The 13,532-nt window shown below is 40.0% G+C and overlaps 1 protein-coding gene across 2 annotated transcripts in view; it reads left to right on the top strand.

The window, feature by feature from the left end:
• The window catches only part of cstf3 (cleavage stimulation factor, 3' pre-RNA, subunit 3), a 61,633-nt gene that overhangs the window by 30,421 nt on the left and 17,680 nt on the right, over positions 1–13,532 (top strand). For both annotated transcript variants that reach the window (XM_034188807.1, XM_034188799.1), the window contains exon 4: positions 2,292–2,324. In XM_034188807.1, coding sequence (XP_034044698.1) covers positions 2,292–2,324 — 33 coding nt within the window. The remainder of the gene's footprint in view (positions 1–2,291; positions 2,325–13,532) is intronic.

Raw genomic sequence — 13,532 nt, 5'->3', positions numbered from 1 at the left:
TCCTCTCTCCACAGAGGAATGCTGGAGCTCTGACAGAGTGACTATTGGGTTCTTGGTCACCTCCCTAATTAAGGCCCTTCTCCCGTGATTGCTCAGTTTTGACGGGCAGCCAGCTCTCGGAAGACTCCTGGTTGATCTGAACTTCTTCCATTTATGGATGATGAAAGCCACTGTGCTCATTGGGACCTTCAGAACATGTCCAATCAACTGAATTTATCCCAGGTTGACTCCAATTAAGCTGTAGAAACATCTCAAGAATGATCAGTGGAATCAGGATGCACCTGAGCTCAATTTTGTGCTTCATGGCAAAGGCTGTGAAATCTTATGTACATGTGATTTCTTAGCTTTTTTTTTTTTAAATAATAAATTTGAAAAGAAATCTCAAAACAACAAAAACTTTCATGTTGTCATTGTGGGGTATTGTGTGTAGAATTTTGAGGGGAAAAAATGAATTTAATCTATTTTGGAATAAGGCTGTAACATAACATAAAATGTGGAAATGGTGAAGAGCTGTGAATATTTTCCAGATGCCTTGCATACAATTTACTCAGGAAAAATGGCTCCCTGTAAAGCATGTTTGTTTTGTGTGTGTGTGTGTGTGTTTTAAATAATTGCACCACATGAATCTTTAGCCTTCAAAAATGTGTCCAATATTAATGGTCTGTTTTGTGCCACTTTGCTTTCATGAGATAAGCTTCAGTAGTTCTACAATGCTTTCCTATTCCATGTGCAGTTGATGGTATCTACTGACAGACACTGTTCTGAAGTATGTATTCATATTTTGGAAGAAACTTGACCATAGGAAAACTGGTCTCCAAAACCCATTCTTGAATCTGCATTAATGGAAAATGAGATTTGCTTTTGTTGCAGTCATTCAGTCCTCTTTAGATCTAACCAGATTTATATTTAGTGTTAGAATTGGTAAGCTGAGAGAAGTGAATGATAAAATGTCAGAGCATAAATAGGGATGATGCCATGTATTCCTAAATTGAGAGTTCTTTTTGTGGTGCTTCCCTGTGTAACTTTGATCTTAAGTTGTACTACTAATCATGTTCTGGCTATCACTTTTAGTGTAATATTTGCCTGTTCAATTTTTATGTAACCTGTGTCATAGCTGAAGCCGTGGCCTATCAAAAGTAGAAATGTGACAAAAGATGCAGTCTTACGTCTGGCTGTGATGTTACTGATGCTTTTTAACAATAAAGTTCAGAGTTGCAACACATTTTGTATCACTTTGATTCTGAGAACAAGTTGCTGCTTCAAGTAGTTCATGTCTTCATCTTGGTACCTTCAGGGTATGTGTACATTTTGGAGCACATAATCTTGCATTAGAGGTGGCCATTTTTGATTATCCACAAAATCTTAAGAATATTATTTTCTACTGGTATTTCATAAAATGAAGGAGAAATAAGCTTTCTCACATCCTGGAAATTTTTGTTTAGTCTACTGCTGCTGTTTTGTGTTTACACTTGCTGGCCACAAATTGATGGACTATAACAACTAAAACGGCAAGATTTAATGACTCAGACACATGGTCTTTAATGGACCCCCCCTCCCCCTTTTTTATTTAGGTAGCAGAGATGATTTCAGCATTAAGTGTGTGTGTAACAAGTAAAAACAATTCTGATATAGCGGGGCAGATATGTTAAGAAAAGTGTATTGTACTACCTCATGCCACTCAGCAGTCAAAAATACACAACCCCCCCCCACACACACATGCATGCACGTGCGATCTCTCTAACGGGCCACTTTGATTTATGGGATCTGCAGCTTTAATTTATGTTGTTTAGTTGTAGACCTCATTAGTTTATACAGTAGTTAGAGGTTCATTAAAGGTCCAAATGCTGGAGGCCTGACTGTCATCTTTGTCACTCACTCGGGTGCGGCCTCCCTCATCTGCACTGGAGGAGTCTGTCCTACTCTTCTCATCATCAGATGTCTGTTAAATTAACCATTGCAATAGTTTTTCTTCATTGCAGAGGAAGAATTTCTGTCAAAGTAATCACGTTTGACAAATTCTGCATATGTTTTCTGTATTAAACGTCAGTATTCTGAATGTTATTTTGTCTAGATATTTTTTTTAATTGGGTTATGTGGCGCAATTTACAAAGAAAATAAACCCCTTTTTCCAAAGTTAATTGTCATTTGTTGTGTGAACTTCACTTTGTTGATCTTTGAGGACCTGTGTGTGTGTGTGTGAGTGAGAGAGTGGCCACAGTTGCATGAATGCATTTGATGTGAAAGAGGTGAAAGCAGAGGTGAGCTAACCACATTTACAATCTGATTTGCAGATCAAAGCTAAAAACTATGACAAAGTAGAAAAGGTAAGTGTCCGCCACTCTCACAATAACTTCACTACTACAACAAACACACTTTCAATGAGCCTCAAGGTTGGGCAGATTATTGGGTTCATTCTGTTCAAGGATAATTCAACACCAGTTTGAGACTGAAGTCACAAGTACTTTGGTTACTGTGCAATCAACTTTGAGCCATCATCCGTGCTCCCCTTCTTTAGAAGCTGAAGGGAGAGGCCTTGAATTGGTTGTTCTGCATTTCCAAAGGTTTGTCAAGGCAGTGCCATAGTTTCCATTGTAGAAGGCATACTAAACATGGCTAAACAATACTTGAAATCTGCATTGGCATACAGTTGAGGGGAGCAGTGTACCCCAGCGTTGGAACAGTTTAGGGAGCGATACCCCCTCCACAACACTGAATGTCATGTTTGAAGATCAAAGCAACTGGGCCTTTCATTATTGGTCAACCTGCTCCACTTGTATTGATGTAAATTGCAGCGCCTCAGTCTAAATGTGTATATAGCGCTGGGTGATCATCCAAATCTTTTCATGGGTTTGAATTTTCATTTTGTATCCCAGGATATGTGTGCATATATATATATATATGTGTGTGTATATATATATATATATATATATATGTGTGTGTGTGTGTGTAAGATGTAATTATAACAAATTAGGCACATTCAAACTACAAAGGAATAAAATTAAAACTTGAAGAAAAAAATGTTCCATCAATAATTATACGTTTAAAAATATGAAACTCGACTGTCTAAACTCAAGCCGCAGTTTGTTACACAACCATGGTGCACAAAATGAACAACCATATCTCGTGGCATTTAGTGATGGCATCAGGAAAAGTACATTAATTGATTGGTTCGTGATGCTGTCATGAAATCATCATGTTTTTGTGACGGGAGCACGAAATGCAGGGGGTCTGTGGGGGTTAGGGGAAGGGAGAGGATTAGGTTAGGGTTGGGGAAGGAGTAGAGTTAGAAATAATAAAATAATTTTTAAAAATTGCATCACAAAAATGAGACCAGACTGCAAATAAAATCAAAATATAGTCCCAAGAAAGTTCCCTGTGAATTTGAAGACCCTAGCAGCAATAGTACTTGACTTATGCTGAGCGCAGACAGATGGGCGGATGCAAAGACTTTGCAATGCCCGATGGCTGTAGTTTGTCCTCAGGTATAAACCTACTGCCTGTTGTTTTCTCCCTAACCTTAGGGGCATCACACAAAGCAGGCCAGCCCCCCGTAGTTGCACACTAACTCAGCCATGTAAGACTGCACAACCATTCAGTGTCTTGGAGGTCGGTAATGGATATTTACAATCCTTTCTTCCATGAACAGCCACCCAATAAAGACAAGTTCAGACTGGGGTAACATGATTGCATTCTTAAAGGTCTAGTCAGAATTCATGCATCCCCCTTCTGAATCACCTCAATGCTTCTGATGGTTTTAAGCGTCATCCCCAAAAACAAATTGTAAGCAACTAGCTGAGTTAATCGTTCTATGCACGGGTAATAGAGATGTATTTTATCTATGTCAGTATATATTTCATGTCACTTTAATGTGTAGTAAGTTGCATTGCATTGTGTGTATGTTGTCATTAATTTTCATAGAGCAATTTGACATTCATGAGACTCGAGTGAATGAGGATGAAAGGTGATTGCATGTCATATCACTGCAATGCTCTGACATGATGTACACAACAGGTACATTTTAATTGAAAAAAAAAACATGCGCTTTAACTGGCACACACTGGCCCGTTCGGATTGTAATTAAAATGCGCCCTAGCCAGTCGCTACTACATAGTAAGTAAAGTGTGACGCTTGATACCTGACCTGAGTACCATGTGAACTGCGAAAATAAGGGCTCTAGTGAGTGGGTCGTGATCTAATACAGTAGTGTTCAGAATAATAGTGCTATGTGACTAAAAAGATTAATCCAGGTTTTGAGTATATTTCTTATTGTTACATGAGAAACAAAGTACCAGTAGATTCAGTAGATTCTCACAAATCCAACAAGACCAAGCATTCATGATATGCACACTCTTAAGGCTATGAAATTGGGCTATTAGTAAAAAAAAATAAAAAAAAAAGGTGTTCACAATAATAGTAGCATCTGCTGTTGATGCTACAAACTCAAAAGTATTATGTTCAAACTGCTTTTTTAGCAATCCTGTGAATTACTAAACTAGTATTTATTGTATAACCACAGTTTTTCATGATTTCTTCACATCTGCGAAGCATTAATTTTGTTGGTTTGGATCCAAGATTTTGCTTGTTTGCTAGTGTGCTTGGGGTCATTGTCTTGTTGAAACACCCATTTCAAGGGCATGTCCTCTTCAGCATAAGGCAACATGACCTCTTCAAGTATTTTGACATATCCAGACTGATCCATGATACCTGGTATGCGATATATAGGCCCAACACCATAGTAGGAGAAACATGCCCATATCATGATGCTTGCACTAATCAAATCAAATCAGTTTTATTTATATAGCGCCAAATCACAACAAACAGTTGCCCCATGGCGCTTTATATTGTAAGGCAAAGCCATACAATAATTACGGAAAAACCCCAACGGTCAGAACGACCCCCTGTGAGCAAGCACTTGGCGACAGTGGGAAGGAAAATCTCCCTTTTAACAGGAAGAAACCTCCAGCAGAACCAGGCTCAGGGAGGGGCAGTCTTCTGCTGGGACTGGTTGGGGCTGAGGGAGAGAACCAGGAAAAAGACATGCTGTGGAAGAGAGCAGAGATCAATCACTAATGATTAAATGCAGAGTGGTGCATACAGAGCAAAAACAGAAAGAAACACTCAGTGCATCATGGGAACCCCCAGCAGTCTAAGTCTATAGCAGCATAACTAAGGGATGGTTGAGGGTCACCTGATCCAGCCCTAACTATAAGCTTTAGCAAAAAGGAAAGTTTTAAGCCTAATCTTAAAAGTAGGGTGTCTGTCTCCCTGATCTGAATTGGGAACTGGTTCCACAGGAGAGGAGCCTGAAAGCTGAAGGCTCTGCCTCCCATTCTACTCTTACAAACCGTAGGAACTACAAGTAAGCCTGCAGTCTGAGAGTGAAGCGCTCTATTGGGGTGATATGGTACTATGAGGTTCCTAAGATAAGATGGGACCTGATTATTCAAAACCTTATTAGTAAGAATAATAATTTTAAATTATATTCTAGAATTAACAGGAAGCCAATGAAGAGAGGCCAATATGGGTGAAATATGCTCTCTCCTTCTAGTCCCTGTCCGTACTCTAGCTGCAGCATTTTGAATTAACTGAAGGCTTTTCAGGGAACTTTTAGGACAACCTGATAATAATGAATTACAATAGTCCAGCCTAGAGGAAATAAATGCATGAATTACCATGCTTCACTGTCTTCACTGTCAACTGTGGCTTGAATTCAGAGTTTGGGGGTTGTCTCACAAACTGTCTGTGGCCCTTGGACCCAAAAAGAACAATTTTACTCTCATCAGTCCACAAAATATTCCTCCATTTCTTTTTAGACAAGTTGATGTGTTCGTTGGCAAATTGTAACCTCTTCTGCACGTCTTTTATTTAACAGAGGGACTTTGCGGGGGATTCTTGCAAATAAATTAGCTTCACACAGGCGTCTTCTAACTGTCACAGCACTTACAGGTAACTCCAGACTGTCTTTGATCATCCTGGAGCAGATCAATTGGTGAGCCTTTGCCATTCTGGTTATTCTTCTATCCATTTTGATGGTTGTTTTTCGTTTTCTTCCACGCGTCTCTGTTTTTTTTTGTCCATTTTAAAGCATTGGAGATCATTGTAGATGAACAGCCTATAATTTTTTGCACCTGCTTATACGTTTTCCTCTCTCCAATCAACTTTTTAATCAGACTACGCTGTTCTTCTGTACAATGTCTTGAACGTCCCATTTTCCTCAGGCTTTCAAAGAGAAAAGCATGTTCAACATGTGCTGGTTTCATCCTTAAATAGGGGACACCTGTTTCACACCTGTTTGTTCCACAAAATTGATGAACTCACTGACTGTATGCCACACTACTATTGTGAACACCCCCTTTTCTACTTTTTTTTACTAATAGCCCAATTTCATAGCCTTAAGAGTGTGCATATCATGAATGCTTGGTCTTGTTGGATTTGCGAGAATCTACTGAATCTACTGGTACCTTGTTTCCCATGTAACAATAAGAAATATACTCAAAACCTGGATTAATCTTTTTAGTCACATAGCACTACTATTATTCTGAACACTACTGTATATAAAGCTGAGCGTGTGTGTGTGTTCATGCATGTACACTTTCAACCTAAGGGCCCCAGTGACCTCCTCCTTGATGGCCACAGTCACCATGACAAGTTTGGTGTAGATTGCTTAATTTCTGTGACCGTATAGCGAAACAAACACGCACACACGGTCAGCCTTGTATATTAGCTTCCAGACAACACAAAAGCTCAGCATCAGCCAGTGACAGAAATAGTCTAATCTTTGCAATATTTTGCATATGAAAAAGTGTAACATCTCTGATATGCACATCAAAAGACAGACTGATCAAAAATCACACCAAGATTCCTGTTAAGACCAGTGATGCCGGTAACGCGTTACTCTAATCTGACCACTTTTTTTAGTAACGAGTAATCTAACACGTTAATCTTTCCAAATCAGTAATCAGATTAAAGTTACTTCTCCAAGTCACTGTGTGTTACTGTTATTTTTGGATTGTGGGTCAATAGCAACATTAAACTTGGTCCGTGGGCAGGGGGTCGGGGTTCGACTGAACTGCCCACTTTAAGCGAGCTGTGAGCTTTTCATCCACGGTTTTCTGCAGCAGCTACGACTCGTCCTCACCTCTTAAAACGCGGTGACAACAGCACACCTCCACTGAGCTTTACAAAGACATTTTTATGCTTTTTTTCTCCTTTATTTAGAATTCTGAGCTGCTCCGTATCTGCTCGCTAAAAACAGCTGATCCTTCACAACGCGTCAACAACTAACATTTTTCCACTCAAATGCACCTAAACTCTCTTTCTGAGGACCACATGATGTGAAAACGCAATAAAACTTTACCTGTAAATCTGGTCATGTTTTCTGCATAAATAAATGTTATCCTAGTGCAGCAGATAAGTGAATATTTACTGAGGGATCCTTCAAATGGTGATGCAAGCACCAAATTTGGCACACATACTCCTTAGACATTACTCTTTTAAAAATGCCAGGTACCCACGTGAACTTTCAATAGGCGGCCAAGAAGGGGTCAATTGAAGTATTACACAGGGGTCAAAATTTAAAAATGCTCCAATCATATTGAAAGGTATTCCATATTATTTGTCTGATCATAAAGATTCCAAAAAGGTATAGTTTGGACTATCTGTGAATGAATGTTCTGGAGTTATGGGGTAAAAACAACAAGAACAGTGACAAAGGTCAATTTCAATTTGTACAGGGGTCAAAAGTTAAAGTTGCTCCAATTTTGGTAAAAAGTGATGCAAATTATTAGTTGGGTGAATACGGTTTTAAAAAGGAATAGTTTGCATCATGTATCATGCTTAGTTATCATGTTACAGGGTAGCATATGTCACATGTCATAGAATCCAATGGATGCTGATATTGTTTAACCTTTACTTTGCAATCCAAGCACGCAACACAGTCAAAACTATTCCATTTATTCATCCTATTAGCTCAACCAGTAATTTGCACCACTTTTTACCAAAATTTGAGCAACTTTAACTTTTGACCCCTGTCCAAACTGAAATTGACCTTTCTCAGTGTTCTTGCTGCTTTTACCCCATAACTCCAGACCATTCATTCACAGATAGTCCAAACTATACCTTTTTGGAATCTTTATGATCAGACAAATATGGAATACCTTTCAATATGATTGGAGCATTTTAAAATTTTGACCCCTGTGTAATACTTCAATTGACCCCTTCTTGGCCGCCTATTAAAAGTTCACGTGGGTACTCGGCATTTTTAAGAGTAATGTCTAAGGAGTATGTGTGCCAAATTTGGTGCTTGCATCACCATTTGACGCATTTTTTTCAGTTATCCGCTGCACTATCCATTCTTTGTGCTCAAACGCCAAAGCAGGGGCGAATCCAGTTGGAATGGGGGCGTGGGGCAAGGATGTGCCCCCCCCACAACATCCCTAGATTAAAGGTCTAGTTTTGAAGTCTTTTTTTACAACAACTACTAATACTACTTATAATAATAATAATAATTTCAACAAGTAAAATGTTTAGAGAGAATTTAAATGTTAGAAAGACTTTAATAGTTACATTTATAAACAATGTAGGTTAGAAATTGCAAGTTTTACTGTTACAGTGCTGTCAGCAGTTAAATGTGAGGTCAAGAAAGAGGTCTTTATTTTACTTTTTATAAAACAAGTATTTATTTTCATTGAAGTCAAGAAAGGGTTACTATAAAGTGAGTTTTGGCAAAACAAGTATCATTGTCATGTTGAGGTGGCAGAGGGTTGTTGTCGGCAGCTGGGGAAAGTAACTAAAAAAGTAACTAGTAATCTAACTAAGTTACTTTTTCAAGGAGTAATCAGTAATTGCATTACTTTTTCAAAGTAACTGTGGCAACACTGGTTAAGACCCCCGTCACACATAGCAAGAATGAGCACGAATCAAGCAGAATCAGCCGGAATGGGAAAAACCTAAACTTCGAGGCGCAGTTGAGAGGGACAGGCAGTCGGACAGCCATTTTTGACTGCCGAGCGACCACGTAGAATGTGGGTGGATCCAGTCCGGACTGAGTTGCTCACACCCACAAGACCGCAGCCCAAACATTGTTGGACAACAGTACGTAGACTCATACTGCAACAGAATCATAAATAAAGTGCTCAGGCTGCCAGACAGATGCGCCTGAGTGCTGTCTGTCACTCACTCACTCACCAACCCACTCACTCACTGATTTGCTCCCTTGTGTGCACTGACCTCTGAGCAGGACATTTTAGTGCCAGGATGGACATGCATGTCCCACACATGATGGACTATCAGTACTGTGCTCACAGACACAGCACAGCGAGGGTGATGTGTTGTGCACATGGAGTGCATGGAGGGGTTGCGCGCAGTGTTGTCCGGTCGGATCATCACGCCACGGAACGGCACCTGACATGGGATATATTTATGCCTAGTTGGACGATGCTTTTATGAGCCGATATTGTTAGCACGCGAGAGGAACTTAACCACAGACTGCAGCGCCTGGCTGGTGTCAGCCCTGCGCTGTGACACGCACCTGGGGCCATACCGGAGGTGAGTTTACATGTTTATTTATGGTGTTACAGGCTGGCGAAACAGTTCCACAGTCATTCCTCCGACAGAGTTCGATGGTGAACATGTTATAATAAGTGTATTACAGGGTGACATCCCCTTCAGCTGCGTTGTGGGCGCCGTGCCGAGCCTCTGACACCACAATGGCGCACTGACTTGCAGTGACAGATGGTGCTTTCAGTTTGTTTGTGCAATGTCCACGTCCACTTCACATGATGGATACGTGCCACATACATGTTGCATATCAACATTTCCTCTGTGCTCCCTGAACAGGATCCAGTGGAGGTGCATGCATGTGGTACAAGCGGGACTTGCTGGCAGGATTTGACGTGCTTGATCCATTATGGGGTTCCCCAGACCATGATCAAATTGTTGCAAATGCTGTTATGATGCCATATGAATATGTAGATTGCAGTGGAATTGCGCTCAGACTTTCACATTGACTGTTGTTTAATAGGTGTCCCACCTGGGCTGCGCCACAAGTGTTTTGCACATGTACAAAATCTGCTCGTGTCAACTGCTCTGAGACTGCTCTCCGACATTTTCAGACTGCACCTCGACACTTTTTGGCTGTGGGTCGATTTCTCATTCAAACACAAAGGTAGCGAAATGGTCAAATAGCTTTCTTTTGTTAGCAGGCCAGATTACCATGCTCTCAGTCTTATCAGAGTTTAGTAGTAAAAAGTTAGATGTCATGCAGCTCTTCACTGTGACCAGACAAGCCACCTGCAGTTTATCCATATTGGATCTATGACCTGTGAGTATGAGCATATACAAGTGTAAATCATCAGCATATCAATGAAATTCAACTCCAGAGCTATGAATAAGCTTTCCCAGTTGTGCTAATGTGACAGTATGGCATCTTTGGGACCATGGTGGGATTTGAACATCAAATTGCTCACATATGAAGCCAAGGCCCTATCAGGTCAGCCAAAGGGGAGTTCCCCACTAGCCAAGCCACTAGGAACATCTTTCCAGTCTGGACTTCACCTGATTACATATGTCTCCACCATTTTTGACCTCGTCACAAGCGCATTTAAGCATACATCTGTGATTACCTGGTCATCTGACACATCCTGGTAGAGCCTTTGTCTCATGTACGAGTAATCTGGTGTTTGAACCCCACCACGGTCACAAAGATATGTCATTTGGTCACACTTGCATCAATAACAGATTGATGTTTCTGTGTAAGTATCAAAGTTCTGGAATTGTGTTCATTATTCATCAAATTAGAATGAAAAGCTGCTTTAGCACCTGACATAACATGTTGACAGTACTTCAAATAATCATGCAATTTACAATATGCCTCCTCCAGTTTTGAAGAGCGCCATTTGCATTCCAGCCTCAGGCAATTCCTTGTAAGGGTTTGCAGATTATCATTATTATTATTTTATTTTTCCTTCTCCTCCTCCTCAGTGAATGGTAGGGGGTTTGGCTGGTGCAGTTAAGTTCAACAGAGTTCGACACACAACCTCAAATGAGGAAAAAGTAGGGACAATATGGAAAAAAAAAAAAAAAATCCCACAGTGATTATTAAATTTACTTTGACTTCTGTTTCGTTGCAGGTGATGCAAAACATGAAGATATTTCATATTTCGTATTGTCAGTTTCATTTCATTTGCTAATACACATGTATTTCAGGCCTGCAACACATTCCAAAAATGTTGGGATGGAGCAGATAGAGCTAGTAAAAAATTACATAAAAATAACAGTCATTTCAAACAGATGAGGTGATTGTAATTATGATTTGGTACAACCCCAATTCCAATGAAGTTGGGACGTTGTGTAAAATGTAAATAAAAACAATACAATAATTTGCAACTCCTCTTCAACCTATATTCAGTTGAATACACCACAAAGACAAGATATTTAATGTTCAAACTGATAAACTTTGTTTTTTTTTTTTTGTCTGTATGTGTGTGTGCAAATATTTGCTCATTTTGAAATGGATGCCTGCAACAGGTTTCAAAAAAGCTGGGACAGTGGTATGTTTACCACTGTGTTACATCACCTTTCTTTCTAACAACACTCAATAAGCGTTTGGGAACTGAGGACACTAATTGTTGAAGCTTTGTAGATGGAATTCTTTCCCATTCTTGCTTGATGCACGACTTCAGTTATTCAGCAGTCCGGGGTCACTGTTGTCATATTTTGCGTTTCATAATGCGCCACACATTTTCAATAGGTGACAGGTCTGGGCTGCAGGCAGGCCAGTCTAGTACCTGCACTCTTTTACTATGAAGCCACACTGTTGTGACACATGCAGAATGTGGCTTGGCATTGTCTTGCTGAAATAAGCAGGGATGTCCCTGAAAAAGACGTTGCTTGGATGGCAGCATGTGTTGCGTCAAAACCTGGATGTACCTTTCAGCATTGATGGTGCCATCACAGATGTGTTAGTTGCTCATGCCATGGGCACTAGCACTGGTAACAATCTGGATGGTCTTTTTCCTCTTTTGTCCGGAGGACACGACGCCCATGATTTCCAAAAACAATTTGAAATGTGCACTCATCAGACCACAGCACACTTCATTCCATTTCAAATGAGCTCGGGCCCAGAGAAGGCGGCGGCATTTCTGGATGTTTTTGATGTATGGCTTTCGCTTTGCATGGTAGAGTTTTAACTTGGACTTGTCGATGTAGCCATGGACTGTGTTAACTGACCATGGTTTTCTGAAGTGTTCCTGAGCCCATGCGGTAAGATCCTTTACACATTGATGTTGGTTTTTAATGCAGTGCCACCTGAGGGATCGAAGGTCACAGGCATTCATTGTTGGTTTTCAGCCTTGCCATTTACGTGTAGAAAGTTCTTCAGATTCTCTGAATCTTCTGATTATATTTTGGACTGTAGATGATGGAATCCCTAAATTCCTTGCAATTGAACATTGAGAAACATTGTTCTTAAACTGTTGCACTATTTTTTCATGTAGCTGTTCACAAAGTGGTGATTTCACCCCATCTTTGCTTGTGAATGGCTGAGCCTTTTGGGGATGCTCCTTTTATACCCAATCATGACACTCACCTGTTTGCAATTAACCTGTTCACCTGTGGAATGTTCCAAACAGGTGTTCTTTGAGCATTCGTCAACTTTCCCAGTCTTTTTGTTGCCCCTGTCCCAGCTTTTTTGAAACGTGTTGCGGACATCCATTTCAAAATGAGCAAATATTTGCACAAAAACAATAAAGTTTATCAGTTTGAAGATTAAATATCTTGTCTTTGTGATGTATTCAGTTGAATATAGGTTGAAGAGGATTTGCAAATCATTGTATTCTGTTTTTATTTACATTTCACACAATGTCCCAACTTCATTAGAATTGGAGGTGTACAAAAGTAGTATCCATGTAAGGTTGAATCTCTGAGGAGCAAAGATGGGTAGAAGATCTACAGTTTGTCAACAAATGGGTAGAAAATTATAGAAATGTTTAAAAACAATGTTCCTAAAAGAAATATGGGATTTGCATATTTGTCCGTGCACAGAGCATGGTAACTCAAGGAATTTCAGTGTGTAATTGCACAAGCCTAAACTGAACACCTGTTATCTCTTATTCCTCAGGTGGCACTGTATCAAAAACTGTCATTCATCAACAGCTGATACAGGGCATTGCGTTTGCAGATGCACTTAAAACATTACTGTGCAAAATAGATGACTTTCCTTAACCTTATCCAGAAGCAGCGTCAACGTATCTGCACTCTGAGGTGTCTGGGTTTGACTGTCACACAATGGAAATGTATTGTGGTCAGCCTAATCAGTATACAAGATCTTTTTTGGAAGAAATAGACACCATGTGTTCCATTTCAAAGAAGAAAATGTCCATCCAGATTGTTATCAGCAATAAGTCCATATGCCTGGATCTGTCATGCTATGGGGTTGTGTCAGTGCTCTTGGCAAGGTAATTTACACTCTGCAATGGCAGTATTAGTGAAGAAAAGTAGACTGAGAATGAGATGTTAGAGCTGCATACACTGCC

Source organism: Thalassophryne amazonica, chromosome 2 (genome assembly GCF_902500255.1).
Source record: "Thalassophryne amazonica chromosome 2, fThaAma1.1, whole genome shotgun sequence".
Taxonomy (NCBI): Eukaryota; Metazoa; Chordata; class Actinopteri; order Batrachoidiformes; family Batrachoididae; genus Thalassophryne; species Thalassophryne amazonica.
The sequence above is the reverse complement of the archived record's forward strand: the minus strand, read 5'-3'. Positions and strand labels throughout refer to the sequence as shown.